This window comes from Parambassis ranga, chromosome 8 (genome assembly GCF_900634625.1).
Source record: "Parambassis ranga chromosome 8, fParRan2.1, whole genome shotgun sequence".
In the NCBI taxonomy this organism is placed as follows: domain Eukaryota; kingdom Metazoa; phylum Chordata; class Actinopteri; family Ambassidae; genus Parambassis; species Parambassis ranga.
Window position 1 is genome coordinate 14345744 of NC_041029.1, and position 15859 is coordinate 14361602.

Below are 15859 nucleotides of genomic sequence, written 5' to 3' on the forward strand. Positions count from 1 at the left end.
TTAAAACCACAATGCCATTACACCATGTAGAATGAGGGCGGACAGTGGGAGAAAGAGGATCAGCCGACGGCGGTGAAAATCGTCATTTTTGTCACACTTTCCCTGCCAGTCATTGCTGTGAGATGAAGCTGTTCATCTCAATATCCAAATCAGCAACTGAAAATGCAACAAACATGGATAACACACCCGCCCAAAGTCATTTTGGCACTGACAGGTGACAGGTTTCCCCTCAGGCTCATACAATAGGCAGACCTGTCAAGATTCATATCTCATCCGTGCTGCCTGTCAAAGCCATTTTTTCCGACTACAGGCGGGACAGTCACAAACGTTTTCCATATCTGCGCCGAGGACAGACCTGTCCTGAAAGTTTCGAAATGTAAAGACATAGTTACAGCAGAACAGTACAGCAGGGAAGAGGAAGTAAAAGTGGGACAAGAAGCTCAACATGACTGATCTACTATAGAAACATAGCAGCAACCAGCCTAAGTTAGCTTAGCATAACAACATTTCTAGAGAATCGATGAAGAGTGCAGGACGTCTGACATAAAATCTCACCAGCTTTCACACTTTCTTTCCATAGACTGTCCTCAAGTTTGACATTTTAGCCATCACTATTTTTAAAGAAATTACTTTCTTTAAGTTGAAAACTTATAGGGATAGTTTTTTAATTATACATAATTATGGAAACCAAGCCAAACTTTGTGGAAACAAGGGGGAATTTTGTCTGTTCTAAGTGAACCATACTTTTAAAAAATTAAACATTCTGTTGTATTAAAGGAGACTTGAAACTAGCAACTGGAACCATACGTTTGTTAGGAAAATGTCTATGACAAAATAAATCGAGTGAGAAGTAAAGAAACGTTCTCATTAACGTCTTGCCCCTTGCTGGCCTTCAGAAAGACTGGAAGTCACTACATACAGCCCGATCAGACCCAAAGTCAAACATCCTGACTCTCATCTGAGAAAGAGAGAGAAAATGTCCCATTACCACGAGAGAGGTTTACTTTAACACACAGTAGTTGAAGCGCAGCACGACTCAGCTGCTCCAAACACACCGAGTGCTGCAGTGCCAGCAGGCATCGAGGGATCACTTATGGGCCTGGCTTACAGTAACTACCTCATGATGTTAGAGGGAGATGGAAAAAGAGAGCACCGGCTGCTGGTGCCAGAAAACATTTTCAGACAACAGCTTTGGCTGTGTTTCATCTGCTCTTGTTCTCTGCTTCATTGCATCTGTAAAGGACAAAACAACTTGTTCTAGATGTGCTGTGTATCAGCTCAGTCATTTTTAAATGGATGGTACATCACAGATTTGGTGCTTTTGTTCATCTTCTGAAATGTTTAACATTCTGAGGTGCAGCTGCAGTAAAGTAAAGAGAGAGCTGAGAGGGTCACCTTGAGTCTCTCACTGATAAGGTTTTAAGACTAAACACATTCTCACACAAAAACGACCGAAAGAGAGATTAACAAAGATTGCTAAAATATATCTGGTCAGGTGGGGTTGTCAGTAGGATCATTTGTCATTGACCTACGTCCAGACTGTCGCACATGTGACCTTCACTTTTCCATTTTAGTTTTGTTTCCATATGTTGTTTTATAAGTAGGTTTAAGCCAAATATGCTTTATCTCCCAGCCTTGGAGGTTAATTTAACACCATAAATACTTAGGTTTACAAAAACAGTTCATGATACAAGCTGGATAAGGGGTGTCTGGGTGTCCCTGCTGCCCCCGCAACAAGGTACAAGGTGGACAACAGTCCACTTTAAATGTTAAACCCATTATAAACGTCTGCCATCTCTGGATCTCTGTCATTTTCTTCACATGCAGCCACAAGAAGACACGTAGCTACTGAAACTGAAGTAATTTCAATTGTTTTAAAATATGACCATGACCTACAATACTACAGCCTTAATGAACAAACGCTGAACACAGCAAACAGTGAAGGTTAAATATGGACATGCTCAGCCCTGACACCCTCAACCCAACTGACTGAGCATATTCACTCCTCTGCAGTGTTCCTACTGGCAAATATGGCAGCCAGTCCCACAAGATCCACGACAGCTTTTCAAAAATCTATCTACATTTGCCTTGATCATGCTACTCCCCTTGTCCGTAACGGCCTTATCTCCGTCTTTGCTCTCTCACAGTGGCTCTATGATTTATTCAGGAGACGCCAACATCAACATCTTTATCATCAAAACTGCTTTCTCCTACAGCAAATCTCTGGAGCTGGAGTATACTAAAATCAGACACATAAATATCTAATGAATTTAAGGGTGGAGCTGTACATGTTGTCAACAGCAGCTACCTTGACCAGGTCTGAAAGAGATTTATTGATCTCACTGGAACATTCTGGTAAAAAAAAAAATAACATAAAAATAAATAAATAAAGGTCAGGTGCTCAGGGAATTCCTGTCTGCCAATAAGGCAAGCCTGTGCTCACTGAGGGGTGGCGGGGCCTGGCAGGTGGAAAGCTCAGGTTCCTGTGCATTACTCACAACCTAACCTGAACTTATGAAAGGAGACCAACAGCAACAAAGAAGTAACACCAACACCAACACGCCATTTTCCACTCACACAGACACTTACAGTGCATTTAGTATCAGCTTCAAATACACAGAAATTGTTACAGTAGACACTGTCAGAAGATAAATGGACAGATGTAATTAGTCCCATTACACCTTGTCCAACTGTGTGATCATCTCTAAGCCATGAAAAGACCTCAAAATACACCAAAAACATGAGGTTTGCCAGGTAACTACACTAATGATCATGTAGCCAAAATAGTTATACGCCTAAACTTACTATACTTAAGCCTAAATCTAGCTGTTTGTGTCTTTCATGTAGTCTCATCAATGAATCGATTTCTCTTCAGTTTAACACAATTAAACCTCTTTTGACAACACTTACCGTTGGTTTTGCAGATTCTTCCAGACCTCTCCGATGACGTTTCTCCATTTGAAACGTACAAATATTCCGTTTAAAAATGATTTTAACGCCGGTCGGAACCGTTTTACTCCAAACTTTTTGACACCTGATTGACAGATTCGACAACCGGAAGTGACGCGTTTTTCTTTCTCGCATCTTACAGCCAATCAACGCCCACCATGTTATTATTATTTACATAAATATAATCAGAATTAGATGACATTGGAAAAAATATACTTTTCCACAGATTACATGTGCTTAAATGTGACTTTCAGTAATAAAATATTAATTTCTCTATGTTTAATTATATAGTAAATCATTATATAACATTCTTAGATTTTTATATGATTAAAAATTAATTAGAACATATTGCTTGTGTTATTATTCACCCTGGTGTTAATATTTAATTTTGCAAGCAAAGATGATCTATCCTTTTATTATCCAGAAAATCAGTAAACAATATGAAAGAGTCTCACCTGTGTTGAAGGTCTGAAACGCTTTTTTGTTTCTTTGTTTATTTGTTGTTTGTTTAAGTTTCCATGGCAAGTTAGTGCTGATGTTATCAGACAAAACTATATTACACATCATATTTGTTGGAAACTGCCTGGTCTCCCTGTTACTCTAACAGCTTTCAGTCTTTGTGGTGCTGTAGCTTGTAACTCTGGCTCTTTTTTTCTTCAGTTCCACATTCCACATAAAATAATAATGAGTCCTGTTGTCAGCTTCTTACGATGCAGGAGAGGAATGTTTGCACAGTGACTCATGTGGAAAGAGGCTCTGCATTTCAGCGTCTCATCGCCGTTACACCTGGATTGCACTCAGAACAAAGAGATTATCTGGAATTTACCCTCGTTGGAACAAACCTGATGATCCCATCTCTCCTCTCTGTGTCTCCTGCAAGAAACTAACGGGAGCAGGCAAATTAAAATCTGTCCTGAATTATTCTGCGAACTGAAAGAGTAGATCTCTCAATTCTTCAATGAGTTCAGCAGGCGGAGTGAGGGCTGCATCGATAATGTGCTGCTCTCTTCTTTAAAACATCCTCACTAGGAAGGAACATACATAATAATGAGTCTCAGAAACACCAGGCTGATTTCAGAGACTTTCTTTTTTATATTTACATCTCATAAATATGATATAAATGTGACTGCACATTTTCCTGCTTTGAGTGAATATGGACTAGAGATAATGATAATTATAAGCACTTTACATTGAGATGCATTATTCATCGGCCACATGTAGCCACATGTAGAGACGTGGCTGCCAAGGTCTCTGACCACCAGAGAGGCACTGGGGGTAAAGTGCCTTGCCCAAGGACACACAGCAAGGACTAGGGAGGAGCTTATTGGACAACCCTGCTCTACCACTGAGCCACTGCTTCCCTAAGAGATGAGGCTGACAGAAATACAGCAGGTCGGACCTGAAAATCACTGTAAACACAAATATAAAGATTCTTTTCACTCTAAAGCTCACATTTGGTCATATTTCCATGTGATATGTCACATGATGCATTGGCCATCATTAAGTTTGAAGCCCAGCCTTGTTTTCTGTTTTTACAGCTACAGCCTGCTTCATTCGTCTCCAGAGTTCTCTGGTATCGATTAACAGGAGCAGAGGTGAACTTAAATACAGTGGAAACCAAACTGAAGCAGAAAATCACTTGTAAACGACTTATCTTCTTTGCACCGCTCCCTCACTGCTCTCCTCTTCAGATGTGAGGCTGTGCGGCCTCACTGTAGTGCAGAGCCTCATTAAATCCAGAGCTGTGTTTCATTTGCTTGCTTCTGACAATCTTGACCTTCCCGCTAATTGAAAAAGAGAGCTCCGGACTAGTGCACTAAATTATTTTTCGGGGGGGTTCGACACACTGAGACAGAAACTTTGAGCGGGACTGTTGCAGCATTGAGCGGCGGCCATGTTTAACTGTGATGTGTGTGCAACCTGAACATAACAGCACATATTCACGCCTCCTCCATCTGAGTTGTGGACCTGTCTGTTTAACTAATCTCATACGGGCCGGGTTAGAATTCATTTTCTGACTTGATGCAGAGCTGGGCCTGATTAATATGTCCACAAACAAATAGATACAGTCACGTCTATTTATCTCTGATGCTTCCCTCATATCTTCTAACATTGATTTTCTTCTGCAACAACACAGATCATCAATCTACCTTCAATTTAGGCCAATTTCTGAGGACTGCCATCGATTGCAGTTGACTGTCAGTGCTCTGCTTTAAGTCAGTTTCCGAACATCAGACCTGATTTTTTTTTCTTCCTCTGGTGTTTCTCTGGCTCACTGACTTCTGTAAGTTGACATTTCCATTGCTCTCAGTTTAAATGAGCGCTGGAGTGTGCAGGTCAGTGCAGGCCTGCCCTCCTTAAATGTTACAGCAGGAACACACTTGTTTATCCAGCTGTCTGTTTGGACTGAGTACTGAATGCTCCGGCAGTTTAAATTCTATCTATGGTGATATCACAGCATTGATTGCCTGTAAAGGAGTTTAATCAATCAATCTAAAGTGTCTGCAGGGTGCACGTCAATACAGAATTAAAACCAGCCAAGTCAAACATCACAGATCTGACATGACACGGCTCAGCCAGCATCTTCCTGTTGTGTTAAATTCGCTGTGATGATGATTTGATCCTACTACTACTACTACTTAGTAAACAGTCAATAATTTTACATACAATATTGATTTAGTATATGAAGCTGACTGGACGTTTGAATCTTGGATCCTCCTGACTTATCAGAACCATGTGCACAGCAACAGTCTGTTCCTCAGAAATAACAGACCACTAATGCTGCAACTGACCAATCAGGATCTATGTTCATGTAATAATGACCATAAGGCAGGAATTGTTGTGAGTTTGACGCCATGATGATTTTCAATCAAATCTGCTGGGCCTCTTTTAGATGATCGTTCATGGTCCTCCCCACTGATCAGACTCAAGTATTCAATGCAGCCTTCTAGCAAATGAGTGTAACGTTCAGAGAGGATATTTTTGTGCCGTTTAGCACTTCTACTTTTAATTCTGTGCGTCCTGATTTTATATAAATAGAGATGTAGTCCGACATTTTCCCCACTTACACCATTTTTTTATGATCAAATAGAAACATTTAATCCACTTTAATACATGCTGAGTGAGTGCATTCATTTATATTACTGAGCCGTTTCACTGGAGGAGGGGGGAGGTTGTTATTGGGACTCAATGGTCTGTGTGATGCTACATTCTGATTGGCTGAAGATTTCCAAAACTATGGAAAATATAGATAAATTAATTATCGGTTGTATTGGGGTTTTTTTGCCCATTGTGAGCATGTTCGGATGCTAATATAATCCTCAACCACCACTGTGCTAATTCACAGCCCCTCAGACCTGCTAGCTTGGTGCCTGTAGGTCATTCCCTCATAAATTTACATCAGCTCAGCCAAACAGGCGGCTACATTATGATTCAGTTTACTTGCTGAATCTTTGTAAATACAGCTTTAAATCTGCTAGTGAAGAAGAGGTTTTCATAGCAAATTAAGCACATCAGGAGAGAGAGAGAGGCGCTATTAGGCAATGTGGGTCTTGGGAGGTCATTAGAGCGAACTGAGTAATTCAGTAAATAAGCTTCTGGCAGCGCACTTCCTCTTTCTAACAACCCTGACACACCAGCTGGAGGTCTGGCTCCGGTTCAGTCGGCCCCTCAGAAAACTGCACCTGACTCTTGAATTGTGTCGGGATGAGCAGCGACATGACACAAGTTTGCAAACCCAGGAGGAAAAAAAAAACACACAACACAGAAAAATTCAATTAAGCTGTAGCTGGAAGCATCTGATAAGTTTATGGAAATTAAAGTTTTATGTAAATCAGTTGTCTACCTGGGCCTGTGCCAGATCACACTGGTGCATTCAAATAAGCTGCATCAGAAAACTCAGCAGGCGAACAAGCCCAAAAACATGAAGTCTGGACGACGTGTAGCATGTTAAAAAATTTCACCTATCATTGTAAAGGATGAATAAGCACTGCTGTCTTTGATTATTTCAGATGCTGCTCTAAACAGTCACTCAGAAGACATTAATATTAATCTCTCTGTGATAAATCCTTTTTTTTTTAAGACATTTCTCCTTCAGATTCTCTGGAAGACCAGAAGAAGAGAATACTGCAGAGCTGAGCAGCTCTACTCACAGAGGACACTGACATCTGCTGGACAACAGAGGTAATGACACATCTAAACATGTACACGTCGAACACATTAAAACGTCTACTGCTTCATAGGAATGACACAAAAATACAACAATAACAAAACAACATCCTCAACTTCATTTCTCAGACTAAATTTAAATATACTGTAATGATCTACAAACACTCTTTAAGGCACAGACAGAGGTGGACGTCACCTGCTGGACAGATGCTACCTTGACATATAGGAACTGGCGTTTGATTGGATTGAAGAGGTGGTGCCAGCGCTGAGCTGTGAAAACCCACTTTGACAGGACTCCAGGCTGGTCATGGACCCCCTGAAGATAACAAAACACAAGGTCAACTCATAATTGTCATTGTCCTTGGATTGTTCAACCCATAAACTCTGAATTTTGTGACTGCTGGTCACTTGTGAGTCATTTGTGGCTTCATGGATGTTCTGTTTGTTTATAGTTTTTACAGAATCTTGGCAGCACAAACTCTTTATTTTCCAAGAATGTTTAATTAAGACACAAAGAATAAAGCAAACTATCATGACTTTATATTTTCCAACTAACATGATGCATTCAAGGACCATCAAAAAGTTCAAAGTCCAGCAACTCTTTCTTATTTTTATTTTTAGTTTATGGCTGTGATCAAAGGTGTCCCATCCCCGACCACCTGCTAGTTTTTGCTACAACAACACAAAGAAAACATGACAGAGCCAAAGGACTGAAGCTGAGTGGGATAAACTGACCTGAAGTCATGGGAGGCCAGCACCTCGGTGTAGTACATGATCTTGCACTTATGGGAGGAGACCTGCAGAGAGGCCAGAACATCATCCACGCGGGGCAGGCTGGAGGCGGCGCAGGCTGCTGAGCTGTGGAAGCGCCACTGCAGGATGTAGAAGCCGGGCCAGCGTGTTATGTGGGAGCCCTGTTTTAACAGAAATGAATAAATTAAAATGAATGATTAGCTTGAGGCAGCAATAAGAGCTTCACCTCATTTAAATGTACCCTCTCCCTCACCTGTATGCTCTCTCCCTCCCTGCAGGTGAGGGCCTTCTCCACCATGCTGTAGTCCTGCCCCAGCACCCAGCTCCTGTCAATCAGCTGGGCATTAACAGCAGCACCCAGAGAGGTGATCCCATGGGCTGCCAGCGTGTCTTTCTTTGGGGGCTGAGGGGCCCTCTTGGAATGGTAGATGTTGAAGACGACGTCTCCTTTGGACACATCAAAGTCCCAGGTGATGACAGAGGAGGCCTCTGTGATCTCGATCAGCAGCTGCAGGAGGACGTAAGCAACACACACACCACAGCAGGCTGCAGGTCATTAAACAGTCATCTACATGCACTGCAGATTTGCTCCAGGTGGTGGCACCATCATCTAAACCATAGAATCTGCTGAACAGACTGCACCTCATATGGAGCTCCCTTAAAGATGCTGGCACTCTTATAAATGGAGTCAGACAGGAGGTGGTTTTCTTCACTCTCCAGCTCCTCTGCTGTCCTGTACAGAGATTTGGGGACCAGTCCTCCCTCAGGGATGTCACACTGTAGAGGGCAGAGAAAATGTTGAATTATTCCTTTAAATAGTGCCTCCGTGTTCTTCTTACAGGGTTTGAATGCTCTTGGACCGTTTCTGGAGGTCTAAGATGCAGACTTCCACAAAGACCTGTATTCTTCATGTCTGCTGGACTTAAGTGTCCACACACAGACTTTGAATAACTATGGATGACCATGACTCACCATGCTGTCCCCTCCAAGGAAGTCTGGGAGGATTTCTCTGTTAATGTAGTCCAGAAGCCCTCCTGGACCCTGGTAGTCGTTTCCAGCGTAAACAAGGAACTTCTTACGAGTGTTCTCATCAATCAGAGGGCTGATCTGGAAACAGGGTCGGCTATTATGAACTGAATCAATCAAGTATTCATGCATAAAGAATGAATGGTTCCATAATGGTATTTTTAATCAATCATAAATTTATTATATCATCACGTGGTTTGCCTCTCACCAGAGTCCAGAGCACTGGGAAGACTCGGGGAGCTCTCAGTATGAGCAGGCGGCCCAGTGTTTCAGGGTAGTTGGCCTCCACCACCTCGATGATTCTCAGCAGAGCCTTCACACCGGGTCTCCACAGGTGACGCATGTTCAGCCCCTCCAGATCCACCAGACACGTCCAGCAGCTGAGCCACGAATTAAAGCAGACAACACATGAGTACAACCACCGACCAGTGAAACACCGAATGACTGAAATAACTCAGGCACCTGATTGGTCGACCAAACACTCTGGTGTTTTCCTCGCAGCGTCTCAGCCCCTCCTCGATGATGGACAGGACCTGAGTCACAGTCAGGAAGTTGTAGCATCAATGCTGAAGGACTCCGGTTCTAAATGTTGTTCATGTGTTCATGTCACCTGTCTCAGCAGTGCCTCTTCTCCCAACGCTCGTACCAAACCCTTAGTGTCCATCTGACCCAGACGCAAGATGTACAGAGGACGCCCATCTAAAAAAAACACAGACACAAGAAAACTGAAAGAAAGATTTTAATGCTGTTCTAATTTGCAATAAATTATTGGTAATATCTATAATGCTGTGTATTCCTCCTTGTACACCCACCACCTGTCTCTCCACACAAAGCCCTTCTGTATTGATTTAGCATTCAAAGGTCACTTCCTGTGTTCAGGATCAGCTGAGCTGAATGCTTTCAAACATGGGAACCGCAGCAGCAGGTGCTCTGACAATAATTAACTGGCAGTGAACTACATAAACACAGAGCCCCCATGTGCCTTGTGACTGACAAGTGTTCACTTTCAGTATAAACAACAACAGCAGCAATAACCTGTGAAATAAAGGAGGAAACTGCCAGCTCAGTACCTCTGTCATGGTGGTGCCAGCCGCCGGTGTAATACTCCTGCAGCAGCTGTGGGCACTGCCACGTGTCCAGCAGGAAGTCCACCTGATGCTGCTTCCTCCAGGTAAGCGACTGGCACAGGAACTCTCTGGCCTTGTCCAGGTTGAAGTCTCTGGCCCTGAGGAAGCGCAGCACATGCTGATCCTTTGGAATCTGTGCACGGCAGACAGGCAGAGGTTGAAAACGTAAAGAAAACCTTCCAACCAGAGGTCTAAAAATAATATAAACGTGTTTGTGTGTATGTGACCTTGCCCTTGTGGGTTTCCTGAAGCCACTGCCGCAACCGAATGAGGCAGCTCTCCTGCAGAGGCGTCAAATCACCGAGGTAACGCCTGATGTAGTCAGCGTCCAGCTTGTCTAAAGACCAGAACACATTTAGTGGAAAGTTAGCGCTTTGCATGTATTTCCAGTGGTGGCTCAACTCAAGAACCTACTGCGTGCAAACTGACCATCAGATGACCCGACCACCAGCTCCATGGTGCAGGCCGGGTCCTTACTGAGCAGCCCGTCCTCAGTTCTCTTCACAGGGATGGCTCTGGCAGCAGAGGTTGGTGGCAGCTTGAGGCCCGAACCAGAAGTGTCAGAGACGCCAGGCGATGTCCAGCGAGGTACATAAGTGACTCCTTCTTCCTCCAGCTCTCTGAGGTAGTACTCTATAATTTCTTTACCCTAAAAAAGAAGAGAACATTAGACAAATCTGTACCGCTGATGTACATCGCAGAGAGTCAGATGAAGTGTGCAAACCTTCTTAATGCTGCTGGCGTACTGTTTCATCGCTATCTTCTCTGCTGTGCTCTCAAATCCAAAGAAAGACTTAATATCCAGACTGGCTGTCTGTTCGAAGCACGTCCAGTCCTCGTTCTCTGGATGAACCTGTGCACCAGAAGATAAAAGTGCAACAATAGGTACACGGCTGGATGGTCAACTGTCAAGAGTATTGTACTGTATATTGTATGATGTGTTTATGCTAACAGCAGAAATCTGCTAATACCCAAACTTGGTGTTGTGATCATGTGTGCGCGTATTTATCAATACAGATGTGTTGAAAGTGATTAAAAAAATAAAACATTTCAGCCACTGTCAGACTAACGTTGAGCAGTGCATGGAAAATATTATACCGATGGTGGTGAAAGTCAGAAAACTTTTGCTGCTTCGGTGACTGAAATAACACAGACTCTAAAAACACCTGGCTGTTCAGTGCCCTGAGCTCACTGCAGGAGGATCATCCAGGATGAATAATTCATGCATCAAACACTCTGTCTCTGCTTTAGGCAGAGCCCTGTGCCATCCACAGCAGCAGCAGTAAAAGGAAAAACAGCAAAGACCTAAAGCTCTGACAGACTCACCGAGTAGCTGCAGCTCTCATGGACAATGACTCTGTTGGAAAAGCTCTCATTGTGGACCTCGATGTGGAGGGTCCGGTCCCTGCGGTTCAGGGTGTTCTTCTGGATAAAGTAAAGGAAGTCGACACCGGCGATCTACATGCAGACAAGGAAATAACCTGATTAGATTATCTGCTGATCGATTCCCGGGCGTTGATCCGGAGAGAGACCTACCCGTTTGAGAAGTCGTGGGGCCTCGATGTCGATGGTGCAGCGGCGCTCTGTGACCACCAGCGCTCCATCGCTACTTTGACTCTGGTTGATGACCTCACTGTCCACAAACACAGGGATCAGCGGGCATTTTGGAAACCGCCTCGCATAAGCCTGAATAAATATTTACATAAGAAAAAGTAAAGTGACAATAAGAAGGATCCTTAAAAGAGGGTTACATGTACCCAGCATCATGTGATTGGATAGAATGAATTTAACAGTCTGGAACAAGCTTTAATGTGCTGTGCACAGCAGAAACCTGCAGCTTTTACAAGTAGTAATTGGCCTGTGTTTTACTGCTCGGAGCATCTGTCCACTCTGACTGAGCCTCACCTGTCAATATTGATCAAGTCAATGAACAGGTGTTTCAGGATCTGCAACAACAGCCTTCTGTCTATGTAACTAGAAGCACCACAGCTCACATAAAACAGAATGAACCTGGTGACCAGGAACACCTATTTCACTGTGTGATACAACACAAAATAATCATAAGCAGACTTTCTGCATAATCCCTCAAAGTGTTAAATCAATCACCCTTGAGGAAAAGTGAGAGGCAAGTCATTCAGTGTTATTTCTCAGGCTCAAGCTGGAAGAGCTAAAAACTACTAGAAAGTAGTCTGTAACTGAACCTCAGTGCATGTTCAATAGTTCTCTCCAAGCACACACTCAAGGCCTGGTCTTTCAGAAACAGTGATAGATCGACAGAGCGCCAGAGCAATCCAATCAATAAGGTGAAATTATTTATCACTGAGACAACAAATGGGGAAATGTTTCCTTGGTAAATAAGCAGCATTGAACTGCCACACAATGTGCTTCACAGGCTGCAAACAAGCTGACATCATGCCCCTCCTGTTTTTGTTTCCTCAGGTGGAATTGATTAAACACATTTCAACAGCTGTCAGCCATTTACAGTTGGATTATATAAAACCTAATCTGCTGTAGTTCTATTACATAAAGGCCCAGCAGAGTCATAGGGAGGTGTCAGGCAAAGGACAAGCATGATGTCACTGGTTAAACACTCAGTAATATTTAGATGGAGTGATAACCAGCTGCTGGGGGCAATAATCAGAAAGGAGGAGGAGGAGGAGGAGTTTTCACCGGCCTGAACGTTCAACTTCAGACCTGCAGAGTTAATTTGGGTGGCTGTGTAGGTGTTAATCCTACAGGTTACCTTATCACCCTCTCCACCCTGTACCGGACACACAGCTTCGTCGGTCTTAAGGACCGTTACAGGAAATCTTTCCTGCCTCAGTCCATAAGACCTCATCTTTGTGTCATAGATAACTTTTTGACTGAAATTTTGCACACTATTGTATTTGTACATATATTAGATATCTCTGCTTTCTTTTAAATAATTAGTTTGATTGCCGTTGCTAGGCAATCAAACTAATAAGTCCTACAGACTCCATTTTAGTCTTAAAACGCTCATTAGATGCTGCTCTATCAAACTTGTATTCCAAATTTTCTAATTCTGAATCGTTTCCGCACAAAAGACTCTCAAAGTTGGAGTGGTTTTTGAGGTCTCCTCTGCTGTTACCATGGTGACAGGTTGACAAACAGTGGCATACAAAGCTCTGAATTGCTCTGATTCTCCAGCAGTTCAGATCAATCCTTCACATCAGCATTCAAAGCAATGCTTCAGCTGCAGCAATCAAACTTGCATTTTCTTCAGGAAATGCCCTTTTCTAGTATTTACACTGTTTTCTTTACCATTATAGATCTATGTTTGGTGTGCTGAGTGCCTGTATATTGCTGCTGTAACACTGAACTTTCCCAGCTTGGGATGAATAAAGTACCTCTCTACTGTACAGCGTGGTGAAGAAGTCACAGCTGCAGAGTGAGTCAAGGACTCTGAGGACATTGCATAAGCCTTTGGTTTAATATATAACTTCAGACAAGAACCACCAGGAGCAGAATGAGTGTGTGTATGTATATGTGTGTGTGTGTGTGACACATTTCTTTACTTGTGTCCTACTTATTTTACCCAGAATTCCTCTTCTCGTGTAAATGTAAAGCTTTGAAATGCAGTGTGCAGGTTCAAACACAACCACACATCTGGATCATAAAGAAAAATGATCCACATAAAGAATATCTCGTTTTTAGCACTGTGAGAAAGTGCTTGAAAATTCAGACCTCTGTTGACTTTGCAAAGTATTTCCCTGAACAAATGGCAGGTAAATAAAGCTGGAAACATGTTTACTTACGTTTTATCCACGTTTTTGTCTGAAGCTACATTTAAAGCAGTAATACACAATGATTCAAAGACTCCTCAGACACAGATTTTAAGGCTGTAAACGTATCACTCAGCCAGCCATGTAGTATCAATCCACATTCAGCAAACATAGGGACATGCTGGACCCGGGAAAACAAAGATGTGTTTAAGAAAGGTTTCAAAATGGCACAAAGGTTTCACTGTTTACATTCTTCGACATCAAATCTACGTATCTAAGTATCTCACCACTGTTTGTTTATGTTTAAAAATGTGGTTGCTAACAGGTGGGTGGCCATGTGAACATGCTTACATGGTTTACAGTGTTTGCTAAATACATGCGTTTGTATTTCAGCTTTACTTCATAATCATAAAGTTGTGTTTACTAGTGAAGATTAACCTGTAAAGTATCATTTTCTGCAATAATGGAAAAGCCAACACTTCGAGATGAGATGCTAGTTTCTTTGTTAGCCTATAAAAACAGGTAATTCAGGTAATTTGCTCTCAATGAAAACAAACAATCATTAGCAACATTAGCTTTGCAGAATTACATTGTTGGACATAACACATAAGTTGGCATCATGTTAGGTTGCCAAATATCATATCCACTCATGATAATATTAGCGAACATGCTAGGAAACCTTAGCAAGCTAGCTCTAACTTAGCTACACTGAATGGATCTGTTGTTTATTTTTTAATGATAGCTAATTTTACAGCAATGCTAATGCTAATGCTATGTATTTTTTTATGTAATTATTTTTATTAGAGCAGGACAAGGTGTAAAATGTGACAGTGTCCAGAACCTGGACTTAGCCGGGTTTCTAAAACCAGGTCAGGTCACAGGCTGGACACAATGTAAACACACACAAACTCACCGCCATTATGAGCTCAAACGGATGCTTGTAGACCCGGACGGGGGACTGGTACTCCTGCACCATGGCTGCAGCTCAGTCACCGGCAGACTGTGTGTTCAGGCACTGCACAGGATAACAAGCAGCAGTCAGTGTTTGTGTGTGTGTGTGGGTGTGTGTGTCAGTGCCCAGTACAGTACAGTTGGTGTGTTGTAAAACGTTGTATCAGCTGAGTAAAGGTCAGCGAGGACAGACACATGACTGTAATTTGTACTGAATTAGAGTCGGTACAGTAATAAAGGAGAAGAGGAGGGGGCAGTTAGAGGGAGAAAAGTAACAGTAAAAACGCTTAAATGATGTGAGGACACATAAAGCCAGGTCAAAGTTTGTTTTGGTGTGGATATGGTACACGGACACGGAGGTGAGGACGCGAAGTTTACTTACAGAAGACAGAAATCACCGCGTCAGCGACTCTCAACAGTTTCTGCTCCCGTATTATCAGCTGGAGAACATAAAGTGTCCCATGTTGTAAACAACTGAATGAAAAGTGCAGCCTGAGTTTGCGCCGTGTGTGTGTGTGTGGCAGCAGCAGCAGCGCCCGTTAGCTCCGCCCCGCTACACAAACAGGAAGTCCTGCTACAGAGACGATACTAAAATCTATATTTTTTTTTAATTTAAATTTTATTTTATTTTGCACTCATCTTTACTTTTTAGTTTAGTTATATTAAACGTGCAAATAATTATTAAAACAAATTATATATTTTTATACAAATGTTTACCACATTTTTGGAGGTTAACCCGGAAGTTAGCTTCTTGTTCCCTCATGAAGGTTAGTAACGGAAAATAAACACACGTTTACGGTCATTACTACGCAACACCACAGTCACATGACTAAACAACGTCATCATCAAAGTTTGCCGAGCTGACGTCTTCTACAACGTGATGACGTTTGCAGTTCCGTTAATAGCCACTTGTTGCTAAAATGCTGAGCTTTTGTTAGCCACGTACTAAAAAACACACTGATAACAGGACAAAAAGCAGGAAGTGCTAACATGCTAACACATTCCCAGGTGTAGAGATTCATTCCTGCACTTTGTTGCTCATGAGTTTACCTTTTAATAAGGATTATAGCACATATAATGACTATAACAGGTATATTTCTTCAGTTATGCATCACTTTGAAGCTCACAATTGATCATTTATAT

General features: G+C 42.4%; 1 protein-coding gene across 2 annotated transcripts; it reads right to left on the minus strand.

Moving 5' to 3' along the window:
- Positions 1–6622: 6622 nt before the first annotated feature.
- Positions 6623–15255, minus strand: LOC114439705 (SEC14-like protein 1). Of its 2 annotated transcripts, XM_028411838.1 has the most exons (17): positions 15099–15255; positions 14679–14780; positions 11559–11708; positions 11349–11480; positions 10747–10875; positions 10452–10671; positions 10250–10359; positions 9966–10155; positions 9506–9594; positions 9358–9428; positions 9104–9275; positions 8842–8976; positions 8512–8646; positions 8123–8377; positions 7852–8030; positions 7313–7432; positions 6623–6638 (listed from the first exon to the last, which is right to left on the minus strand). In XM_028411838.1, exons 2-16 carry the CDS (start codon positions 14739–14741, stop codon positions 7327–7329), a joined length of 2136 nt encoding a protein of 711 aa, XP_028267639.1. In that variant the 5' UTR covers positions 14742–14780; positions 15099–15255; the 3' UTR covers positions 6623–6638; positions 7313–7326. The 2 variants fall into 2 exon arrangements, with proteins under 2 accessions (XP_028267639.1, XP_028267638.1); XM_028411837.1 differs by lacking the exon at positions 6623–6638 and having other exon boundaries at positions 6738–7432.
- Between the last annotated feature and the right edge of the window lie 604 nt (positions 15256–15859).

Coding starts and splice junctions, on each gene's coding strand:
- LOC114439705 (XM_028411838.1), bottom strand. CDS start 14,741: ATGGTGCAGGAGTACCAGTCCCCCGTCCGGGTCTACAAGCATCCGTTT. Junction 9,595..9,965: donor CTGGCACCACCATGACAGAG/GTACTGAGCTGG, acceptor TGTTTTTTTTAG/ATGGGCGTCCTCTGTACATC. Junction 8,647..8,841: donor TCCTTGGAGGGGACAGCATG/GTGAGTCATGGT, acceptor TGCCCTCTACAG/TGTGACATCCCTGAGGGAGG.